This window comes from Ammodytes marinus (assembly GCF_949987685.1).
Source record: "Ammodytes marinus genome assembly, chromosome: 16".
NCBI classification, from domain to species: domain Eukaryota; kingdom Metazoa; phylum Chordata; class Actinopteri; order Uranoscopiformes; family Ammodytidae; genus Ammodytes; species Ammodytes marinus.
In genome coordinates, this window is record NC_137220.1 from 1,117,572 (window position 1) to 1,137,447 (window position 19,876).

The 19,876-nt window shown below is 39.9% G+C and overlaps 1 protein-coding gene across 1 annotated transcript; it reads right to left on the reverse strand.

Moving 5' to 3' along the window:
* Positions 1-8,635: 8,635 nt before the first annotated feature.
* Positions 8,636-10,666, reverse strand: LOC307262944 (uncharacterized protein; the record flags this gene model as incomplete). The annotated part of the gene is made up of 3 exons (XM_080043965.1): positions 8,636-9,512; positions 10,027-10,295; positions 10,661-10,666. 3 exons carry the CDS (start codon positions 10,664-10,666, stop codon positions 8,636-8,638), a joined length of 1,152 nt encoding a protein of 383 aa, XP_079900091.1.
* Between the last annotated feature and the right edge of the window lie 9,210 nt (positions 10,667-19,876).

The following is a 19,876-nucleotide window of genomic DNA, read 5'->3' on the forward strand; positions in this document are numbered from 1 at the left end:
AAATGTATTTCTGTGAATATATAAAGGATAAAATCTATGACGACACAGGGAACAAATTGGTGTCTAATGGAAGCTAATCGTTCATCTTGAGCGAAAGCTATAGCGCGTAATGCCTTTAGTATGAATCAATGTCGGTTACATTCAAGCTATTTCCAAACGAGTTGTCACAAAGTTGATTAAGCCTATCAACTCCACAAAACTCTCCCTGTATTTCTCAGTATGGCAGAGATCACAAACCGGAGTCCCCCCCCCACCCTGACACTGGTGCAGGAGCTCAGAAAAATCCTAGGAAGAGCCCAAGAAATGTTTCAGTTGTTGATTCTACTGCTAAGAAAAAATGTGGACGTACAGCAGAAGGTTTAAAATCGATGTGCCATCACTGAAGGCTTAACTCAAATCTCTATTAAGATAAAATAAATAAATAATACAGAAAGTGGAAGATGGCGTTGAGTGCTGCTGGAGTTGGTGCTGCATGTCCTCGTACAAAACCCCAGATTTATGAAACCTCGAACGGGAAAGTGATAGTGGAAGACGAGTTTCTAAACTTTATTTCATTTAAAATCAAAACACTGTCACAGGATGAAATTGTTCTATTAGCCTCAAACAATTTCTCCTCTGAATGGATTGAACATTCCAAAAGCGTTCTGTTTGAATTGTGCCCGACAACGCAACGCAATGTCAAGCATAGGGGCGCTCAGAAGGACGTTGACAACATCAAGGATTGCTTGAGGTTGCTCAATGAACGCGGCGAAAACATCCCCAGGTTTGTCTCACACTTCTTGGACGAACTTCCACCTGTTGGTTTTGGGAGCATGGATGCCTCGGCGCTAATCGGCAGGATGGAACGGCTGAACCGGGAAGTGTCAACGCTAAGGGGAGCTCTGGAATTACAGGCAAGCGTGAGCGAAAACCTGGGGGCGGCTACTGCGGCCCTGGATCGCCGCATGGGGGATATTGAGGAAGCCCGTGGATCCACTGGTCGGGTGAGTGCTGCGTCGGGGTCTCTTGAGAGAGAAACGCAGGGGTCGGTGGGTTCTGCCCTCCAGCCACCGTGTGAGGAGGAGACGGGCACCACACCTCTGTCACCAGCTTGGAGCACTGTCCTGAAGGAAGGGAAGCGTAAGCCTCAGAAGCCACTAAAAGTGGCCGTTCAGCCGAAACCTGGCGGTACGCAGACCCGTTTAAAACGCGACCATAGGAAAATGGGAATCGTTGGTACTGACACAGTGAGTAACATCCCAGTGATTAAAACTAAGTTGGTCAGTGTTTTTGCCACTAGATTTTCCCCTGATCTGGATGCGATCGCACTCAGTGATTACCTGACTGAGAAACTGGGCAAATCTGTGACGTGTCGGAAGATTGACTCCACCCGCAGCAGATTCAGTTCGTTTCATGTTACTGCTGAATGTAATGAAGTGGACGAAATATACGATCCACAAATTTGGCCGGCGGGGATCTATGTACGTCGATATTTCGAGGCTCGAAGTCCGAAAGTAAACAGTGACAGCGCGGCGGCTAGATCAGGTGGAGGGGCTGGCCCGCAGCTGCTGCGCTCTGTGACTGTCTCTACACCTGTAGCTCCGCAGGGAAGCAGCAGCCAGGCTACGGCCCGGGATGGATAAACTGTATGGATATCAATATCGCGTCTTTTAATGCTCGGGGACTGCGTGTTGGACACAGTGACGCTGACAAATCGCGCCGCCTTATAGTGGATAAACTCTTAGAGGCCTGTGATATACTATGTGTCCAAGAAACCTTTTTACCAAAGCAGGATTTAGAGGGTCTAAATTCCCTGCATGAAGATTTTTATGGGGCAGGTGAATCTACCACCGACCTGAGTACCGGGATAGTTCGTGGTAGAATACCTGGTGGTGTTGCCGTGCTATGGCACAAAAAATATGACCAGCTGGTTAAGGTGGTTAGACTGGGTGTTGATTGGGCAATAGGAATTGAGTTTAATAGTGGTGATAAAAACTTCATTATTTTAAACATTTATACACCTTACGAGTGTCCTCAAAATGAAGATGAATATCTTAATAGATTGGCTTGTGTTATGTCTTTCATTCAAGATAATGCTTCCACGTGCATCTTCATTGTGGGTGATATGAATGCAGATGTTTCCGATGGTAGCTCCTTATTTGCCACATATTTAATGCAGTTTTGCTCTGATAATGGTCTGATCCTTTCTAGCAAAGTGCTTTTGCCTAATAATAGCTACACTTACATCAGCGAGGCATGGCACACAACCTCGTGGCTAGATCACTGTATTTGCACAGCTGATGCACATGACTCCTTGGAGTCCATGAGAATTAATTATGAATTTGCCACTACTGATCATGTGCCTATTTCTCTATCTGTAAATCTAGGCAATATACCTACTCTTGTGTCTGTAGATAACAATGTATGTGAGGGTAAAATAGATTGGTCTAACCTGTCTGAGGATGATCTTAAGGAGTACTATTTTCGGACTGACATCTTGCTGAGCAACATTGAATTACCAAAATATTCCATTGCATGCCATGATATTAATTGTAAGAACCCTCAACATGGTATTGAGCTGTGCTCCATGTATGATAATATTGTGAAGGCTCTCCTTGCGTCAAGCAGGCCCCTGTATAAGACCCACAGACTGTACAAAGTCAAGCCAGGCTGGAATGACTATGTGGAAGAGATTCATGCTGAGGCAAGAAAGGCCTTCAAAGCATGGGTTGAGTCAGGCAGACATAAACATGGTCCCTTATTTGAATATAAGAAGCATGCAAATGCAAAATTTAAATATGCACTACGTTTCATTAAGAGGAACGAAAATACAATGAGGTCTGACTCTCTTGCAAAGAAACTGCAATACAATAGCCCTGTTGATTTCTGGAAAGAAATCAAAAGAATTAATAATTGTAAAACATCGTTACCAACAAATATTGATGGTGTCAGCGGCTCAGAGAAAATTACTCAGTTGTGGCAGAAACATTTTTATGATCTCCTCAACTGTGTTAAAAGTAACTCTTTCACAGCGAGTAACATTGATAGCAATGAAGACGTGATGGTTTACCCTCAAGAGATATATGATGCTATTATGATGCTAAAAGATAATAAGGCTTGTGGTATGGATAAGATATCTGCGGAGCACTTAAAACATGCAAGTAGAAAACTATGCCCCCTAATTGCTATTTGTTTCACTGGGTTCTTAACCCATGGTATTCTACCTGATTCTATTTTATCTGTCACATTAGTGCCCATCATTAAAGACAAAGCTGGAAAAATTAACAGCTCGGATAACTACCGGCCTATAGCTCTGGCCAGTGTTTTATCCAAGGTCTTGGAGAGGATTATACTGAATAGGTTGGAACATTTTCTATTGACCTCTGACAACCAGTTCGGCTTTAAACCTAAACATGGCACAGATATGTGTATTTTTGCCTTAAATGAGGTACTTGATGTGTATAACAGGCAAAATTCCACAATTTTTATGTGTTTTATTGATGCTTCAAAAGCCTTTGATCGTGTGAATCATGAGAAGCTATTCCTCAAACTGTACAACCGAGGGGTTCCCAAATATTTAGTTAGAATCTTGGCTTTTTGGTATGCTCATCAGTCTATGTATGTGAAATGGGGTAACTCTATGTCTGCCCCATTCAATGTAAGTAACGGAGTTAGGCAGGGAAGCATTTTATCTCCCTTTCTTTTTAATATTTATTTGGATGATCTTTCAAAGCTGCTAAATAACTGTGGAACAGGCTGTATGATCGGGAACACCATTATCAACCACCTGATGTACGCAGATGATCTGGTGATTCTTTGTCCATACAGTGCTGGCCTCCAACAGCTGCTAAGGGTCTGCTCCCAATATGGTGCAGACTTTGATATTAAGTACAACTCCAAAAAGAGCAATATCATGATCGCTAGAAGCAGGGAGGACAATAAACTGTTGGTTCCTGATTTTCTTCTGTCCGGTGCTGTCCTTAAAGTATGTGAGGAGGTCAAATACTTAGGGCACTTTATAACTGCTGACCTGTCTGACGACAGGGACATCCGCAGACAGTACTGTATGATGTATGCACAAGCTAATATGTTGAAGCGCAAGTTTAGTATGTGTTCATTGTCTGTGAAGACCACTCTTTTTAAAGCTTTTTGCACCCCAATGTATACTGCCCACTTGTGGCGACGCTATAAGAAAAGCAGTATGCAGAAACTCAATGTAGCATATAATGATGGCATGAGGCTGCTGCTTCATATGCCACGTTGGAGCAGTGCAAGCCAAATGTTTGTCAGTGTTAATGTGCCCACCTGTCCTGCTGTGCTCAGGAATCTTATGTACAGATGTATGTGTAGACTATCGGAGTCATGTAATGGCATAATCACAACTCTAGTGAACCCTACAATGAGTGCGGTTAGGTTCACTTCCACATTATGGAACCATTGGCGCTTTAGCCTATATGCTAATATCTGAACACTCTTTGTGTAGTGTGGAACTGACAGCTGGAGTCTTTTTTAGTCTTTTTTATTGTTGTTTGTCTTTTTACTGTTTTTGTATTGTATTATGGACCGTTTTTCTCTGTGTCTGGAATAAAATTAAATCAATCTATTGTATTTTTTAATTTAATTATTGAAAAATATTTGATTATAAAAATGAATGTAACGTGTATATGAGACTTGCTGAGTTCTACAAAATGGGAAATTGTTCTGAGGAGTTGGCGGTATATAATAAAATAAGGAAAGGAATTATTTGGTTTTCGCTAACAGTTTATTGTCAAACTGGAAATTATTATAAACAAAGATTTTCATGCTTATATTTGTTTTTAGCCTTCCATGTTTTGTGAGGCATATTAGTGTATAATCATGTGTATTGGTAATATGGTTGTATGTTGTTGGGAAACTAAATACAAGTAAACTCATTATAAAAGAGTTTGACCTGGAGTGGGTTTGACCTCCTCCTGTGTGTGTGTGTTACAAAGATGCTACACGGTGGAGGTGATAAGATAAGGAATCGTTGGGATATAATAAGAGAGCAAGGTTGTCTAAGAATGTAATGCCTTGATTGAAAATATCTAAATACTGTGCTGTCTACCATTGTTGTGTGTTAATTATAACTATCAAAAATGCTATATCACGAGCTAAGGGTGTAAGGCCAGGGTGTCATACTGTATTTAATGTAAAGCCCACTGAGGCAACTGAGTCTATTTGTGATATTGGGCTATACAAATAAAACTGATTTGATTTGATTTGATTTGATTATATCTGCAGTCCTCTCTGTAATGCTGATGATGGCTCTTGCTTGCAATAAATAAAGATCTACTGAGAATCTGAACATTGTTTCATCTGGTATTTAATAACCAACTCTCATCTGCTCTAGACAAACTGATATTTCAGTTTCTACAACAGTTTCCTCAAAGTTTTTTGAAAGATGCTTTAACTTTCTCAAGTTTTCAACACTTATACATTATCTTCTTTATTCCCATATTGGAATTTTTGTCCTTATTTAGACTCCTGTCATTTCTATATTATGTTGATGTCTATAATTATCAGTCTTGTCCTTTATTTAAAAAGTAGTCCCTTCAAGTGGTCACTGGAATTATAACTCGAGGTATTAATAAGAATTATAAAAATAGTAGATTTTTCTCTAAGCTGATTTTTTTTTTAAGATCATAAGCACACACAAACTATAAGCATAAACAGGTTGTTTTATGATAAGAAAATAAAGATGTCCTGTAGCAGCAGAAAGAGATTCTAGATTTAAAGGAGGATTATTTCAGTTGAATAAATGAATTTATATTGATATGACCTGGCTGCGACCAGCTTTAGTGAAACTTGGATGGACAAAGGAAAAGGGATGTAGCTCTCTCTCTCTCTCTCTCTCTCTCTCTCTCTCTCTCTCTCTCTCTCTCTCTCTCTCTCTCTCTCTCTCTCTCTCTCTCTCTCTCTCTCTCTCTCTCTCTCTCTCTCTCTCTCTCTCTCTCTCTGTTGCATTTGTCACCCTGGCTCTTGTTGTGCCTCCTAACTTATGTTTGTGCCATAGATATATAAAAGGTTTGTGCAGGTTGAGGAGGAGTGTCAGGAAGAGCTTCCACACTTGAGCTCAGTTCCCATCAGGCTTCTCCTCCCCTAAAATGCCAAGCCATATCTCTCTCTCTCTCTCTCTCTCTCTCTCTCTCTCTCTCTCTCTCTCTCTCTCTCTCTCTCTCCTACCCAGCCAGCAGGGGTTTTGTTTGTTTGCTTAGATTAATTAGACACTACTGATAATGCATTTTTTTATCTGTTTATAGTTAATTATTTTGCCTAATAAACTATTAAGTTAATAAAGTTAACTTTCTGTGTGGTCTCATATTTTCAGAACTAAGAGCTGGTTCTTGATTATGTTTTCAAAAATGTTGTCAATGTCAGGAGTCGGTTGTTGCCATGGAAACACCAACTTAACAAGCATACTGTATGCTATGTGTGTTATAGAGCCAACATTTATACAGAAGTCTAAATACATGCACACATGTGTTATTCATTTCTTATCGTTAATAAGGTTATTATAATAACGGATAGATTCAAAAATTTCATTTTAAAACATTGAATTGGTGGGATACTTTAAAACCAATGTAAAAGTAGAGTCATGAAATAGGCTAAGTGCTGAATTGTTTCATACATTTTACAAAATAATAATTTCTAGCTTCTCGTTTAAACTGCCTGCCATTTTCCATTGGAATACAACTTTGACTGACGTGTGTCATACGCCAATCACATGTTGACATTTACGCCTCGTTTCCACATACGTATGTTTTTCGTATACGTGCTTCCGTAAATTTACGGAAGGGGTCGCTAGTGTTCTACGCAAGGACATGAATTTATTTACGGACAGCAAAAAAGATGGGGGAACGCCTGATAATGTCAGTGTTTAGGAGACCGGTCCTGTGGAATATGAGGATCGACATATACCGAGACAAAAATAAAACCAACCAGGCGTGGAAAGAGATCGGAGAGGAGTTTGGCCTGCCAGGTACTTACATGTTTTGTGAAATATATTTAATTAAAAAGAGCGGGTGACCGTTGATAGCGCGGTTGACCAATTCATGTTAGCTAACAAGTTTTAAGCTAATTATGCCTTATTAAATATAATCAATACAGCTGTATTGTTCATAAATTGGTTATTATGACAGGTATTTTACCCCCTAGCATAGTGTTATAAATATCCCAATTTACTCAAGCATGACACAATAGGGTAGGCCAGATTACTTTGAAATGTTTAATGTTGAAAAGTAACCTTTTTTTATTGTCTTCCCAATAATATGGAATATGTTGCTATACCCAAACCTGATACTGTAGTATACTGCATGTACTGTAGTACAGTGGTTTTCTTTTAGCCCAAGCATAAATTGAATGAAGTAATATAAAATCATAGGATCATTAATGTTTATTGTAATGTAGAGTTATCTGAAAATTGCAGTTATTATTTGAAATGGCAACAACTTAATATCTATTTCCCTTGTGCTCTCACAGAAAAAGACTGTAAAAAAAGGTGGCGCGACCTGAGGGATCGATATGTGAGGGAGAGGAGGGAGGCATGAGAAACCACAGCCAGTGGCAGCGCTGCCAGCAACAGGAGGCCCTGGTGCCATGCTGGATTGATGGTCTTTATAGACCCCTTCGTGGCATCCAGGTTGACGACAAGCAACATGCCAGAGAGTTGTGAGAATGGTGTGGATGAGAGAGTGAATGAGAGTGAGATTGAGAGTGTGCATGAGCTGCAGGCCTTCTTGGCAGCTTCCAACTCCAGCTTGGAAGATTTTGTGACTGAGAGTGTGATGAATGAAAGTGTGGCGAATGAAAGTGTGGCAAATGAAAGTGTGGCGAATGAGAGTGTGGTGAATGAGAGTGTGGTGAATGAGAGAGTGAATGTGCAAGTGAATGCAGGTGTTGCTCTGGGCAGGAAGAGGAGGGCTGGAAGAGCAGAGGCACCCAACTCAGCCTTTGAGCGAAACCTCATGCTCGCCCTGGAGAGAACAGCTGTCCCCCCTACTATTCCAGTCGTAGATGAGGACCACCATTTCCTGCTAAGCCTCCTGCCATCACTGCGGCGGCTGGAGCTTAGCAAGAAGGCACTCCTAAAGCTCCAGATACAGCGCCTGATGTATGAGGCAGAGTTTCAATGTAAGTGGGCAATGGTTACAATATACCTGTTAATTGTTATTGCAAATATTTCCCTGACTTGATCGACCTGTCACTATAACCTGGCTGTTCTGTCTTTTTGTCATTTGTCTTTTTCAGAACAAACTCCTGTGACCTGGTGACTCCTGTTCTTTTAATTTAAAATGTTACAGTTCTATTTTTTAAATGAAATAAAATCACTTTATGAATTAAGATTGTTTATGATTTGGTTCTTTTCACTTTAAAGTAAATAAGACAATGTTACAAGTACTCATAGAGCAAATTATATGACAAGATTATATGACAAACAACAAATAATTTACTTTATCAGCCTGAAAAAAATATCCTATCATATATGCAAATATTTATTCATAACACAGTGAAGATGTGTGTTCAGAAAAGTATACTGTACAAATTCATATGGGTTTTAGGGACTGAGTATGCGAAATTTGCTCTTTATTGATGTGAGTGGCCCTGAAAAGGGCCTTTTTTTATGAAGATGATGGTATCAAACTACATTATTCTGCCATGAAACCTCGCCAGCAGCGCTGTTGAAATAGGTCATGAACCTCTCCCTCTCCTGCATCACTTCCTTGGTGGAGTTGTTTGTTCTAAGACGCCTGCCTCCTTCCAAGGGGACTGCTTCGTCACTTGATGGAGGTGTGGCCTCTGTTGACCTCAGCAGGTTGTGGAGGATGCAGGTTGCCTTTACACAGGCTTCAACATGCTCAGGATTTTGCCCCATCACTCTGTAATACATGCGGAACCTGGATGCAAGGATCCCAAAGGCACACTCGACCACCAGACGTGCCCGAGACAGACGGTAGTTGAACAACCGCTTCTGCCTTGTCAGGTTGTTTCCAGGGTAGGGCCTCATGATGTGCTTCTGGAGAGGGAAGGCCTCGTCCCCCACAAACACGTGTGGCATCTCACCAAGCTCGGGAAGGCTTCTGTCAGGTGGAATGTGGAGTGTGCCTGCTTGAAGGGCTTTTCCGAAGGCAGATGCTCTCAGGGTACCGCCATCACTCCCTTTCCCATAGGCACCGACGTCCACCATCCTGAAGCAGTAGTTTGCATCCACAACTGCCAGCAACACAATTGAGAAGGTCCCCTTGTAATTGTGGTACATGGCACCTGAGCAGGGTGGAGCCCGGATGGTGATGTGTTTCCCATCTATCGCACCAATGCAGTTGGGAAAGTCCCACTCCTTCTCGAACTCCTCTGCGATGGCTCTCCATTCCTCCTCTTTGGGCATCTGCATGTGAGTTGTCACAAAGCCGTCCCAGATGGCATTTGCGACCTCTGGCACGATGCGTGAGATGGTGGAAACACCAACCCGGAAGTTGTACCCCAAGGACTTGTAGGAGTCCCCTGTTGCCAGGTATCTAAAATCAGAAAGACAAAAATAATGTTACATTACAGGTAATTTACTATTAAAGGCTGCAGCGATTTTGATTACAATGTAATCAATGCTTAGACATGCCACACACATCTTGCTCTTAACAAGCTGTAAGTTGTGCTGTTTTCTGTATTCAATATATACAATATATATTTAGTAAATGTCAATATGAACATTTCCTGATGGGTTTACTCTGTTTATATGTATTAAAAAAATAAAAATAAAAATAAAGATCCGATAACTAAAAAATACACATATCAAGGAGACAAATATCACCAAATATTAATGTCAACATCTGATGGCATTACTGTTGTGTGTGTATGTGTGTGTGTGTAGGCTATATTAGTGTGTGTGTAGCCTATATCTCTTTAATAAAATAATATAAAGTATTTCGAACATAAAACATGCAAGCTTTTTATTTTGACTAACTTATTTTGTTCATATTATCTGTTGTGAAAAATAAAAAATAATCAAAATTATAGTCCTATCAATAAGCTTACCTCAAACAGATTGCCAGGCGCTCCGCAGGGGAGATCGCCTGGCGGTAGGTGGTATCCTGCCGAGCGATTTTTGGACCCACGACGGACAGAACAGAATCAAACAGCAGCTTGGGCAGTCGGAAGAAGTTCTTAAAAGCATCTCCATCCCCGAGTCGCAGCTCCTGGACCAGCCGGTGATAAGCGCCAAACTCCAAGCGCTTGGCCAAAAACTGCCTTGTCCAGCAGGATGCCCTGCGTCTCTGCCATCTCTGGCGATTGCCTAAAACGTACTATATTAAACCATAACATATAACCATTTCATATCAAAATGATGAAGTAGGCCTATAGAGGATCCGAAAATACTCACAATTTGTCTTTTAATTCATTCAAACTGACAGTATTTAGTTATAAAAGCGAATGATCAAACTGATATACTGTTATTTATGTAAAACATATTATATAATAAACTGATAAAATAGGCTATAACCATTTCATATCAAAATTATGAAGTATAGAGGAAAGGAAAATAAAAATACTCACAATTTGTCTTTTTATTCACTCAAACTGACAATCAAAAGCAAGCGAGCTAGCAAAACTTTCATACGGTATCTCCGTAAAACCACGGCCAAAGTTAAATTTTTTGAACGTATATTACGGACATACCGGACAGAAATATTACGGAGGGGAGGAGTTTCGGACGCAAAACGGACATTACGGAGACTCACATAGGAATGAATGGACTTTCGGTCGGAGACGGTTGGATCGCATACGAGAATGTACGTATGTGGAAACGGCGTTAGTTACAGAGCATCACAAGCCCCGCCCTATGTGATGTCATCAACGAGGTTTGAGTGTTTTGGCGGTTGTGACGGTTGTAAACGGTTGGGATATCGGAGTAAAGAAGAGTAAACTCATTCAGCTATGGCTGCGGCTCTAGCACCGCCCGTCTGCCGGTCCGGTTGTGGATTTAGTTCGTGTGTGTTTCTCAAAGCGGCCGTTTGGAGAGAAGAAGATTTCAAGAGGAAAACTCAAACCGAAGCTGGATGGTCTGACCGTGACCAACGAAGGTTATTCTGATGGTCTGACCGTGACCAACGAAGGTTATTCTGAGCACGTCACCCAGGTTAGCTTCCACCGTTAGGATAGCAAACAAGCTAGCACCGAGAGGATCAAGCTATTCTGATGACCGAGAGAAGACAAAGGTGAGGCTTCATTTGTGCCAGAATTTGGTTTTCTTTTTCTCTTTGTGTGTATGTGTCAAATGCAGTATGTTTGGGTATGAGTAAGACTAATGTAAGCCCCGAAATCAAGCTGGTGTTTTTTTTCTCAGTTTGATGGTGAAGGAGTGTATTGTGCACACCTGTGGCTATATTTGTTTGGGTGATTCTGGTGCAGCGCTGTCGTAATGGGAGATAGACAGATGTCATTTAGCGCGCTATTTTATTGTGGTTTTAAGTAGAAATTTCGGCCCTTTTAGTCCCTAATTTATTTCACTGTCAAAACCTGGAAGAGGGGAGGAGATATAGCTAGAGAGAGATAGAGAAAAAAACTGTAGGCTATACAGATGTTTATATAAAACATTTATGTCTATATAAATATTTCTGTGTAGTCCGGTTTGTTTAAATATACTATATATTTTTTGACCTTTTTGATTTCTACTTGTATGAAATAAAACATATTATAGAAGCTAAATAGACCAAAATCTCAACATTGACCAGTGCTTGACATGTTTTAAATGTTTGCCTGCAGTGTGGAACAGCGTTTAATCAGAAGGATCAGAGGATGGATGTCATCTACAAGTGATGGGTGAGTGTTACTTTCTACTGTTTAGAAGAGTTATTGTTATGGTTGTATCTGACTGATATTTGCTGGTGTCTGAGCAGTTAGGGGGAAGCTTTGTTCAGTGTTTGTTTATGCTGCTTAAAAAGTATATTAGCTTATTGAGGTTAGGCTATTAAGTGATCCTGCTGCTCTCAGCTACGCCTAGGCTGTTTTTAAAACAGTACAATTACAAATACCACACAGTGAAATGTTTTAAGCTTAACACGCAGTGACTCATATTACCCACTAGATGTCACTATTGTTATTGTTATCAGAGAATCTCAGTCTGTGCAGCTGCAGATTTACAAGAAGTCACGTGACTGAGAGAAACTGAGCTGCAGGAAAAGATAAATTCTGTCACAGATTAGATGAGATAAACGTCTGTGGCCCCAAGGGGAATTTGTCTTGCACTTTGAAACATAAAAAACATATAAGCACAAACACATACAGACTCAGACAATGATAGACAGAGTGACAGACTTATAAAAACAGACAACATAAAAAGATAAAAACTAAAGATTCAAAGTGCATAATCCTGTAGGATGGCTCTCTACCTGCATTCAACCTGTTGATCAACTGAATACTCCTTGACACAAAAGAAGTCAGTGCTCTGTTTGTTTTTACATGAGGCATTTTGTAACACAGACCAGAAGGGAGAAGGGAGTACTCAGGGAAGAGGGGGTGAAATTTATCATCTAGTTTCCTGTAACGCTATATTCAAATATGTTCAAATTGTCTCCCCCAATATATTGTATAAGTGAACCTGCTTTCTCTTAAGCTACACCTAGGCTAAATATCCTGTCTTGAATCGTTATTGTTCAAAATTTTAAATATAGACCAAATGTCCATGTTTAATTTTAATTGAAATGAAGGCGGTGCTCTGGTAAAATGTATGCTATTTTAGCGATTGTTGTCATGACTACAGATTATTTCTAAAAAAAAAAAAAAAGGTGCAACAAACCCTGTAGATAATAATATAATACAGTAAATCCTGCTGACGTGACTCACAAGGTTTTATTGTTCTTATCAGGGCTAGATCAGTTATTCATTAATCAAGTTACTTCATCTTTTACTTTCTCTTTCTCATTAACATGTGCTTCAGTCAGCTTGGCCTGTCGTTTCTTCAGGACACATACACACATCAGAACCACACAGTCAACTAAATCATTTCAACAAACACATGATGGTTGGAGAATGAAGACATTAACACACAGTAAAATGACCAAAGAAAGAGTGATGAATGGTTTAACAGATTGCACGTTGGCTTTGTGGGTGTTTTGCATGTGATCGGCTAAGAGTTACTGCACAAATGATGAGTGCAAACTTAGAGGCAGTAGATTTAAATGAGGATTTGCGTGTGTTGCTGGTTTCCGTCACCAACAATTGTACGGAGAGCAGAGTGACAGCTAATGCTAAGATAACTTGAACGCCATGGAATTAGAGCTTTTATTTGCTTTGTAAAAATGTATTTTGAAAAATGAGTAATCGATTGGTCCTGCAGGAATGAATGTAATCTCTCGATCTAGGAATAACCTAATTGTGCCCATCCATCCCCAATTTGTAATCATTATTTGCTGTAAGCAAAGTGTGTGGCAAGGTCAGGGTCCAGAGCAGATTTACAAGAAGTTATATGACTTCAGAGAAACTGAGCTGCAGATAAAAGCTCAGAGAAAAACAAGGTTTTCCTCAGTCGGACAGACAGAGAGGAAGAACCACGGACTGAATTTACTTCATTTAAACACAACAGGACGAGTGTTCAGCTGCAGATTCTCCACTCACTTTCACCAACAGGTAAGATTCTTCTTCTAAATTGTGTCAATGCTGAAAAAAATCACACCTATTATGTTCTTTTAGATTGTTCTGTTTTATTGTTATTCCACACACTTTTTTCATTACATAAAAGTCACACACATAACAATTATCACCATTAAGACAAGCCTAATATTGGCGTCTAAGCCATTGTTTAAGGGCCTTTTTAAAACTGCCTAAATTTCAGACTAACTTGAGTGTACCGGGTAACCTTTTCCAAAGTGTAGTTCCAGCATAAAAAAAGGAATCCTTTCCCTTGTTAGTCTTAACTCTGGGGGGTACAACATCAGTAGAGCTACCCCTAATGGAATGCCTGTGAACTTCACTTACTCGATTAAAATAATTTCTGAAATATTTGGGAACATCCCCATTAGGGGTGTGCACGTGTACACGTGTAACCGTTTGTAAATCATAACCGTTTAGGAATAATCAATAAACGAAAACCGTTATTTTTTTTTATTTTTTTCAAATTTCAAATTTTCTTTTTTTCAAAGTTTTTAATTATGTTTTGGAGACACGCATTTATTGATTTTACCTCACTAATAAAGTCATTGGGGATGATAAAAGCTAGTCTGCCGAATCTGTCTGTCCCTCGGCGAGTGTGTGTGTGTGAATGAGTGTGTGTATCGGCGCACACACACACATACGGGGGGAGTCGCCGTGCTGGGGCTCGTCTCACAGCCACGGAAGAGAGATGAAAGATAACTTAAATATTAAAGTTACCCGGTTGACGTGAACTACGCTCGTAAGTAGCCCGAACTTTATAACACCTGTTCAACCTGCATACACGTGGACATGTAGAAATCGTAGAAATGTGCGATAGGCTATATTAATCAGAAAATTAATGAAGCGCGATAATGACGGCGCACATGACAGCCAGGCGAACGTGTGTGTGTGAGTGTGTGCCATGGACCTATTATAAGAGGTTTGTAAACCATAGAAAGTATATAAAAACGAGCGTGGTTCATGTCAACTGTGTGTTTACAGGCGAGCGAACGCGTATGTGTGTGCACGCGCGCCTACAAGACGGCGGGAAAGAAGGAAAGCAAGAAATTAAAATACTAAACAGCATCGTTTTACTTTTAACATGTTCATACGTTTGTGTTTCAACAGAAAAATGGGTACGCAGAGAGAGCAAGTGGAGAAAGAAATAGATAAGTTTAAGAATCGTGCAGATTTGCAGGTGGATCGATCCATCGTGATGTTCTGCAGCACTTCTTCCTCACACTGCCTCCAGCAGCACCTCGACGAGAGGAAACAGAAAAGCTACCCGACCGCAGACTGGCTGAAGAAACTTGCAGAGAAACTCGCACCATTCACATCCGACCCTAAACTGGCGGGGCTCGGAGCGCTGGCCATCGCCGTCTTCATCGACATTATTTCGGCCAAAACTTCTTCTTCTGACACCACGAAAGACGCTCTGCGGAGTGTGTTTGCAGAGGAGAAGGCCTCCGAGGTCTGGGATCAGATCGACGAGTGCCTGAAGAGATGCATCATGAACATTGCAGACCACAACGAGCTGGTGAGCGACCTCAAGCGGATCGAGGTCAACCTTAGCGCAGCACTCACCAAGCTGAAAAACTCCATGGTGGGTGTACACGCTATCTATCTATCTATCTATCTATCTATCTATCTATCTATCTATCTATCTATCTATCTATCTATCTATCTATCTATCTATCTATCTATCTATCTATCTATCTATCTATCTATCTATCTATCTAGCTATCTACACTCAACAAAAATATAAACGCAACACTTTTGTTTTTGCTCCCATTTTTCATGAGATGGACTTAAAGATCTAAAATTAATTTCAAATACACAATTGTACCATTTCTCTCAAACATTGTTCACAAATCTGTCTAAATGTGTGATAGTGAGCACTTCTGCTTTGCTGAGATAATCCATCCCACCTCACAGGTGTGCCACATCAAGATGCTGATCTGACATCATGATTAGTGCACAGGTGTGCCTTAGACTGTCCACAATAAAAGGCCACTCTGAAATGTGCAGTTTTGTCTCACAGCAAAATCCCACAGATGCCACAAGCATTGAGGGAGCGTGCAATTGGCATGCTGACAGCAGGAATGTCAACCAGATCTGTTGCTCGTGCATTGAATGTTCATTTCTCCCCCATAAGCCGTCTCCAGCAACTTCGCACAGCCATTGAAGAGGAGTGGACCAACATTCCACAGGCCACAATTGACAATCTGATAAACTCTATGCGAAGAAGATGTGTTGCACTGCATGAGGCAAATGGTGGTCACACCAGATACTGACTGGTTCTGAGTCCCCAGACCCCCAGTAAAGCAAAAAAATGCACATTTCAGAGTGGCCTTTTATTGTGGACAGTCTAAGGCACACCTGTGCACTAATCATGATGTCAGATCAGCATCTTGATGTGGCACACCTGTGAGGTGGGATGGATTATCTCAGCAAAGCAGAAGTGCTCACTATCACACATTTAGACAGATTTGTGAACAATGTTTGAGAGAAATGGTACAATTGTGTATCTGGAATGAATTTTAGATCTTTAAATCCATCTCATGAAAAATGGGAGCAAAAACAAAAGTGTTGCGTTTATATTTTTGTTGAGTGTATCTATCTAATTTACTCACTCTCTCCTAGGTGAGGGACGGACACATGTCTTCAGAGGCTCTGAAGGCCTGGGTGAACGGGGCAGCCTTCCACATCCAGCTGCTGATTCACCTGGTGAGACTTGGAAGGCTACAATCCAACCGGCAGGTAGAAGGACTCCTCTCTACGTACCTGAGCGAAATCGACCTGCTGTTTAAAAAGCACAAGTCCATGGTGAAGAGAAAATGCTCCTGGGGAATATACCCAGACCTAGGCCAGTTTGTAAGTTACGACATACAGTGGCACTTTACGACCGACACGGGAGAAATGCATCAATTTGTAACGAGCCCATCCATTTATCAAACGGGATTGTTTGAAACTTATTATAAGAAACATTACAGCGCCCAGATGAATACGATTAAGGAGTACTTCGAGAGAGTCAAGCGTGATTTGCCGGAGCTGGTCCGTCAGAAGGGAAATCTCAGCATCCGCTAGGGATGGATATCATTAAGATTTTAGTGACTCCAACATAAGTAATGATTTGCTTATAGATAGTGATACGTATCAATACTCTTATTTTAAATATACTTACATGAATGCCAAAAAAGAGGGCATGACATTAGAAAATCCAGCAGTTATTTTATAATAATTTTGTCTGAAATAGCCAGTTTAATTGCTAAAGCTGTTAAAGATGCTGCACTGTTTCAGATTTATAATGTATGTGTGAGTTTTCATGATGATGTGCAACACTCTAGATGCATTTAATTAACAATATTTAAGTGCGCTCACACTGCAGACAGTAAACAAGCAGTTATAAAATGTCAAATGTAATTACAGCTTAATCAGCATTAGTGCACACATTTGAATTGTACATTTGCATGAATATCAATAGCAGGTACCAATTTAGTATCAGCTCTCTTTCATGTGTTTGTTGGCAATGTAACCAAAAAAAGGATATTATCATAATATTATTTAAGTTCAACATGTCAACTTGAGATGTCAGTGAACTGCAGTTGTTGTGTTTAAATAAAACTATTCTTCATGATAAAACAAGTTAAATCGTTTTTTGACTAAATAAATATTTATCGTACCGTCCTATACTGTATATTTTGAAGTTTGAATGGAATTCCAAGCTGAAATTGAGTTAAAAGTCCTAAATGAGAGGCTTTGAGCTAAGATACATTGCTGAATTGGTTTTTCAGAAAGACGCAGCTGAAGGAATCTGAAGACTTGAAATGGGCGCAAAGGATCTAGTTATGAGTTTGAATAATTTTTTTTGCTGAAATAATAAATAAGTGGAAAGAAAGACATTCAAATGTTTGCTTAGAAAAGTAATAGCACACCATTCCCAGTGAGGATTTACATTTTGATGAATTCTGGCTATTCTGCGTCCAACAGAGGAGTAGGAGACCGAAAAAGTGGCGGAAATATAAGAAGAGTAAATCGTGCATGTTTTCCAGGGACGCACATGAATGTAGATCTGAAGAATGCTTCCGGCAAACACGGTAATTATGGAGATTTGGTTGAACTGCGATCGATTTTGATTTAATACAACTTCATTTGAACAGAGACAATGTACAAAAGAAACATTAACCTTGTTCAATGCAAGGAGAGATATCTTGTAACAGGTTAAAGAAAATTGCGATTTTCCACCTGTAGACTCTGGGCAGGTATTGGTAAGTAGAATAAATACAACCAAAATAGTCAAAATACAATGATCTATAAACATGGGATTAAACATTAAAAGGATTACAAAAATGACTAGGTAACTAAATACTTAATAAAACTCATATTACCCACTAGATGTCACTATTGTTATTCTTGTTATCAGAGAATCACAGTCTGTGCAGCTGCAGATTTACAAGAAGTCACGTGACTTAGAGAAACTGAGCTGCAGGAAAAGATAAATTCTGTCACAGATTAGATGAGATAAACATCTATGGCCCCAAGGGGAATTTGTCCTGCACTTTGAAACATAAAAAACATATAAGCACAAACACATACAGACTCAGACAATGATAGACAGAGTGACAGACTTATAAAAACAGACAACATAAAAAGATAAAAACTAAAGATTCAAAGTGCATAATACTGTAGGATAGCTCTCTTCCTGAATTCAACCTGTTAATAAACTGAATACTCCTTGGCACAAAAGATGTCAGTGCTCTGTTTTTACATGAGGCATTCTGTAACGCTATATTCAGATATGTTAAAATTGTCCTCCCCAATATATTGTATAGGTGAACCTGCTTTCTCTTAAGCTACACCTAGACTAAATATCCTGGCTTGAATCGTTATTTTTAAATATTTAAAATATAGACCAATCCATGTTTAATTTTAATTGAAATGATGGCGGTGCTCTGGTCAAATTGATGCTATTCTAGCGATTGTTGTCATGACTACAGATTCTTTCTAAAAAAAAAGTGCAACAAACCCTGTAGATAATAATATAATACAGTAAATCCTGCTGACGTGACTCACAAGGTTTTATTGTTCTTATCAGGGCTAGATCAGTTATTCATTAATCAAGTTACTTCATCTTTTACTTTCTCTTTCTCATTAACATGTGCTTCAGTCAGCTTGGCCTGTCGTTTCTTCAGGACACATACACACATCAGAACCACACAGTCAACAAAATAATTTCAACAAACACATGATGGTTGGAGAATGAAGACATTAACACACAGTAAAATGACCAAAGAAAGAGTGATGAATGGTTTAACAGATTGCACGTTGGCTTTGTGGGTGTTTTGCATGTGATCGGCTAAGAGTTACTGCACAAATGATGAGTGCAAACTTAGAGGCAGTAGATTTAAATGAGGTTCTTGCGTGTGTTACTGGTTTCCGTCACCAACGATTGTACGGAGAGCAGAGTGACAGCAAATGCTAAGATAACTTGAATGCCATGGAATTAGAGCTTTTATTTGCTTTGTAAAAATTTATTTTGAAAAATGAGTAATCGATTGGTCCTGCAGGAATGAATGTAATCTCTCGATCTAGGAATAACCTAATTGTGCCCATCCATCCCCAATTTGTAATCATTATTTGCTGTAAGCAAAGTGTGTGGCAAGGTCAGGGTCCAGAGCAGATTTACAAGAAGTTATATGACTTCAGAGAAACTGAGCTGCAGATAAAAGCTCAGAGAAAAACAAGGTTTTCCTCAATCGGACAGACAGAGAGGAAGAACCACAGACTGAATTTACTTCATTTAAACACAACAGGACGAGTGTTCGGCTGCAGATTCTCCACTAACTTTCACCAACAGGTAAGATTCTTCTTCTAAATTGTGTCAATGCTGAAAAAAATCACACCTATTATGTTCTTTTAGAATGTTCCGTTTTATTGTTATTCCACCCACTTTTTTCATCTCCTACTACACATTACATAAAAGTCACACACATAACAATTATCACCAATAAGACAAGCCTAATATTGGCGTCTAAGCCATTGTTTGAGGGCCTTTTTAAAACTGCCTAAATTTCTGACTAACTTGAGTGTACCGGGTAACCTATTCCAAAGTGTAGTTCCAGTATAAAAAAAGGAATCCTTTCCCATGTTAGTCTTCACTCTGGGGGGTACAAAATCAGTAGAGCTACCCCTAATGGAATGCCTGTGAACTTCACTTACTCGATTAAAATAATTTCTGAAATATTTGGGAAGATCC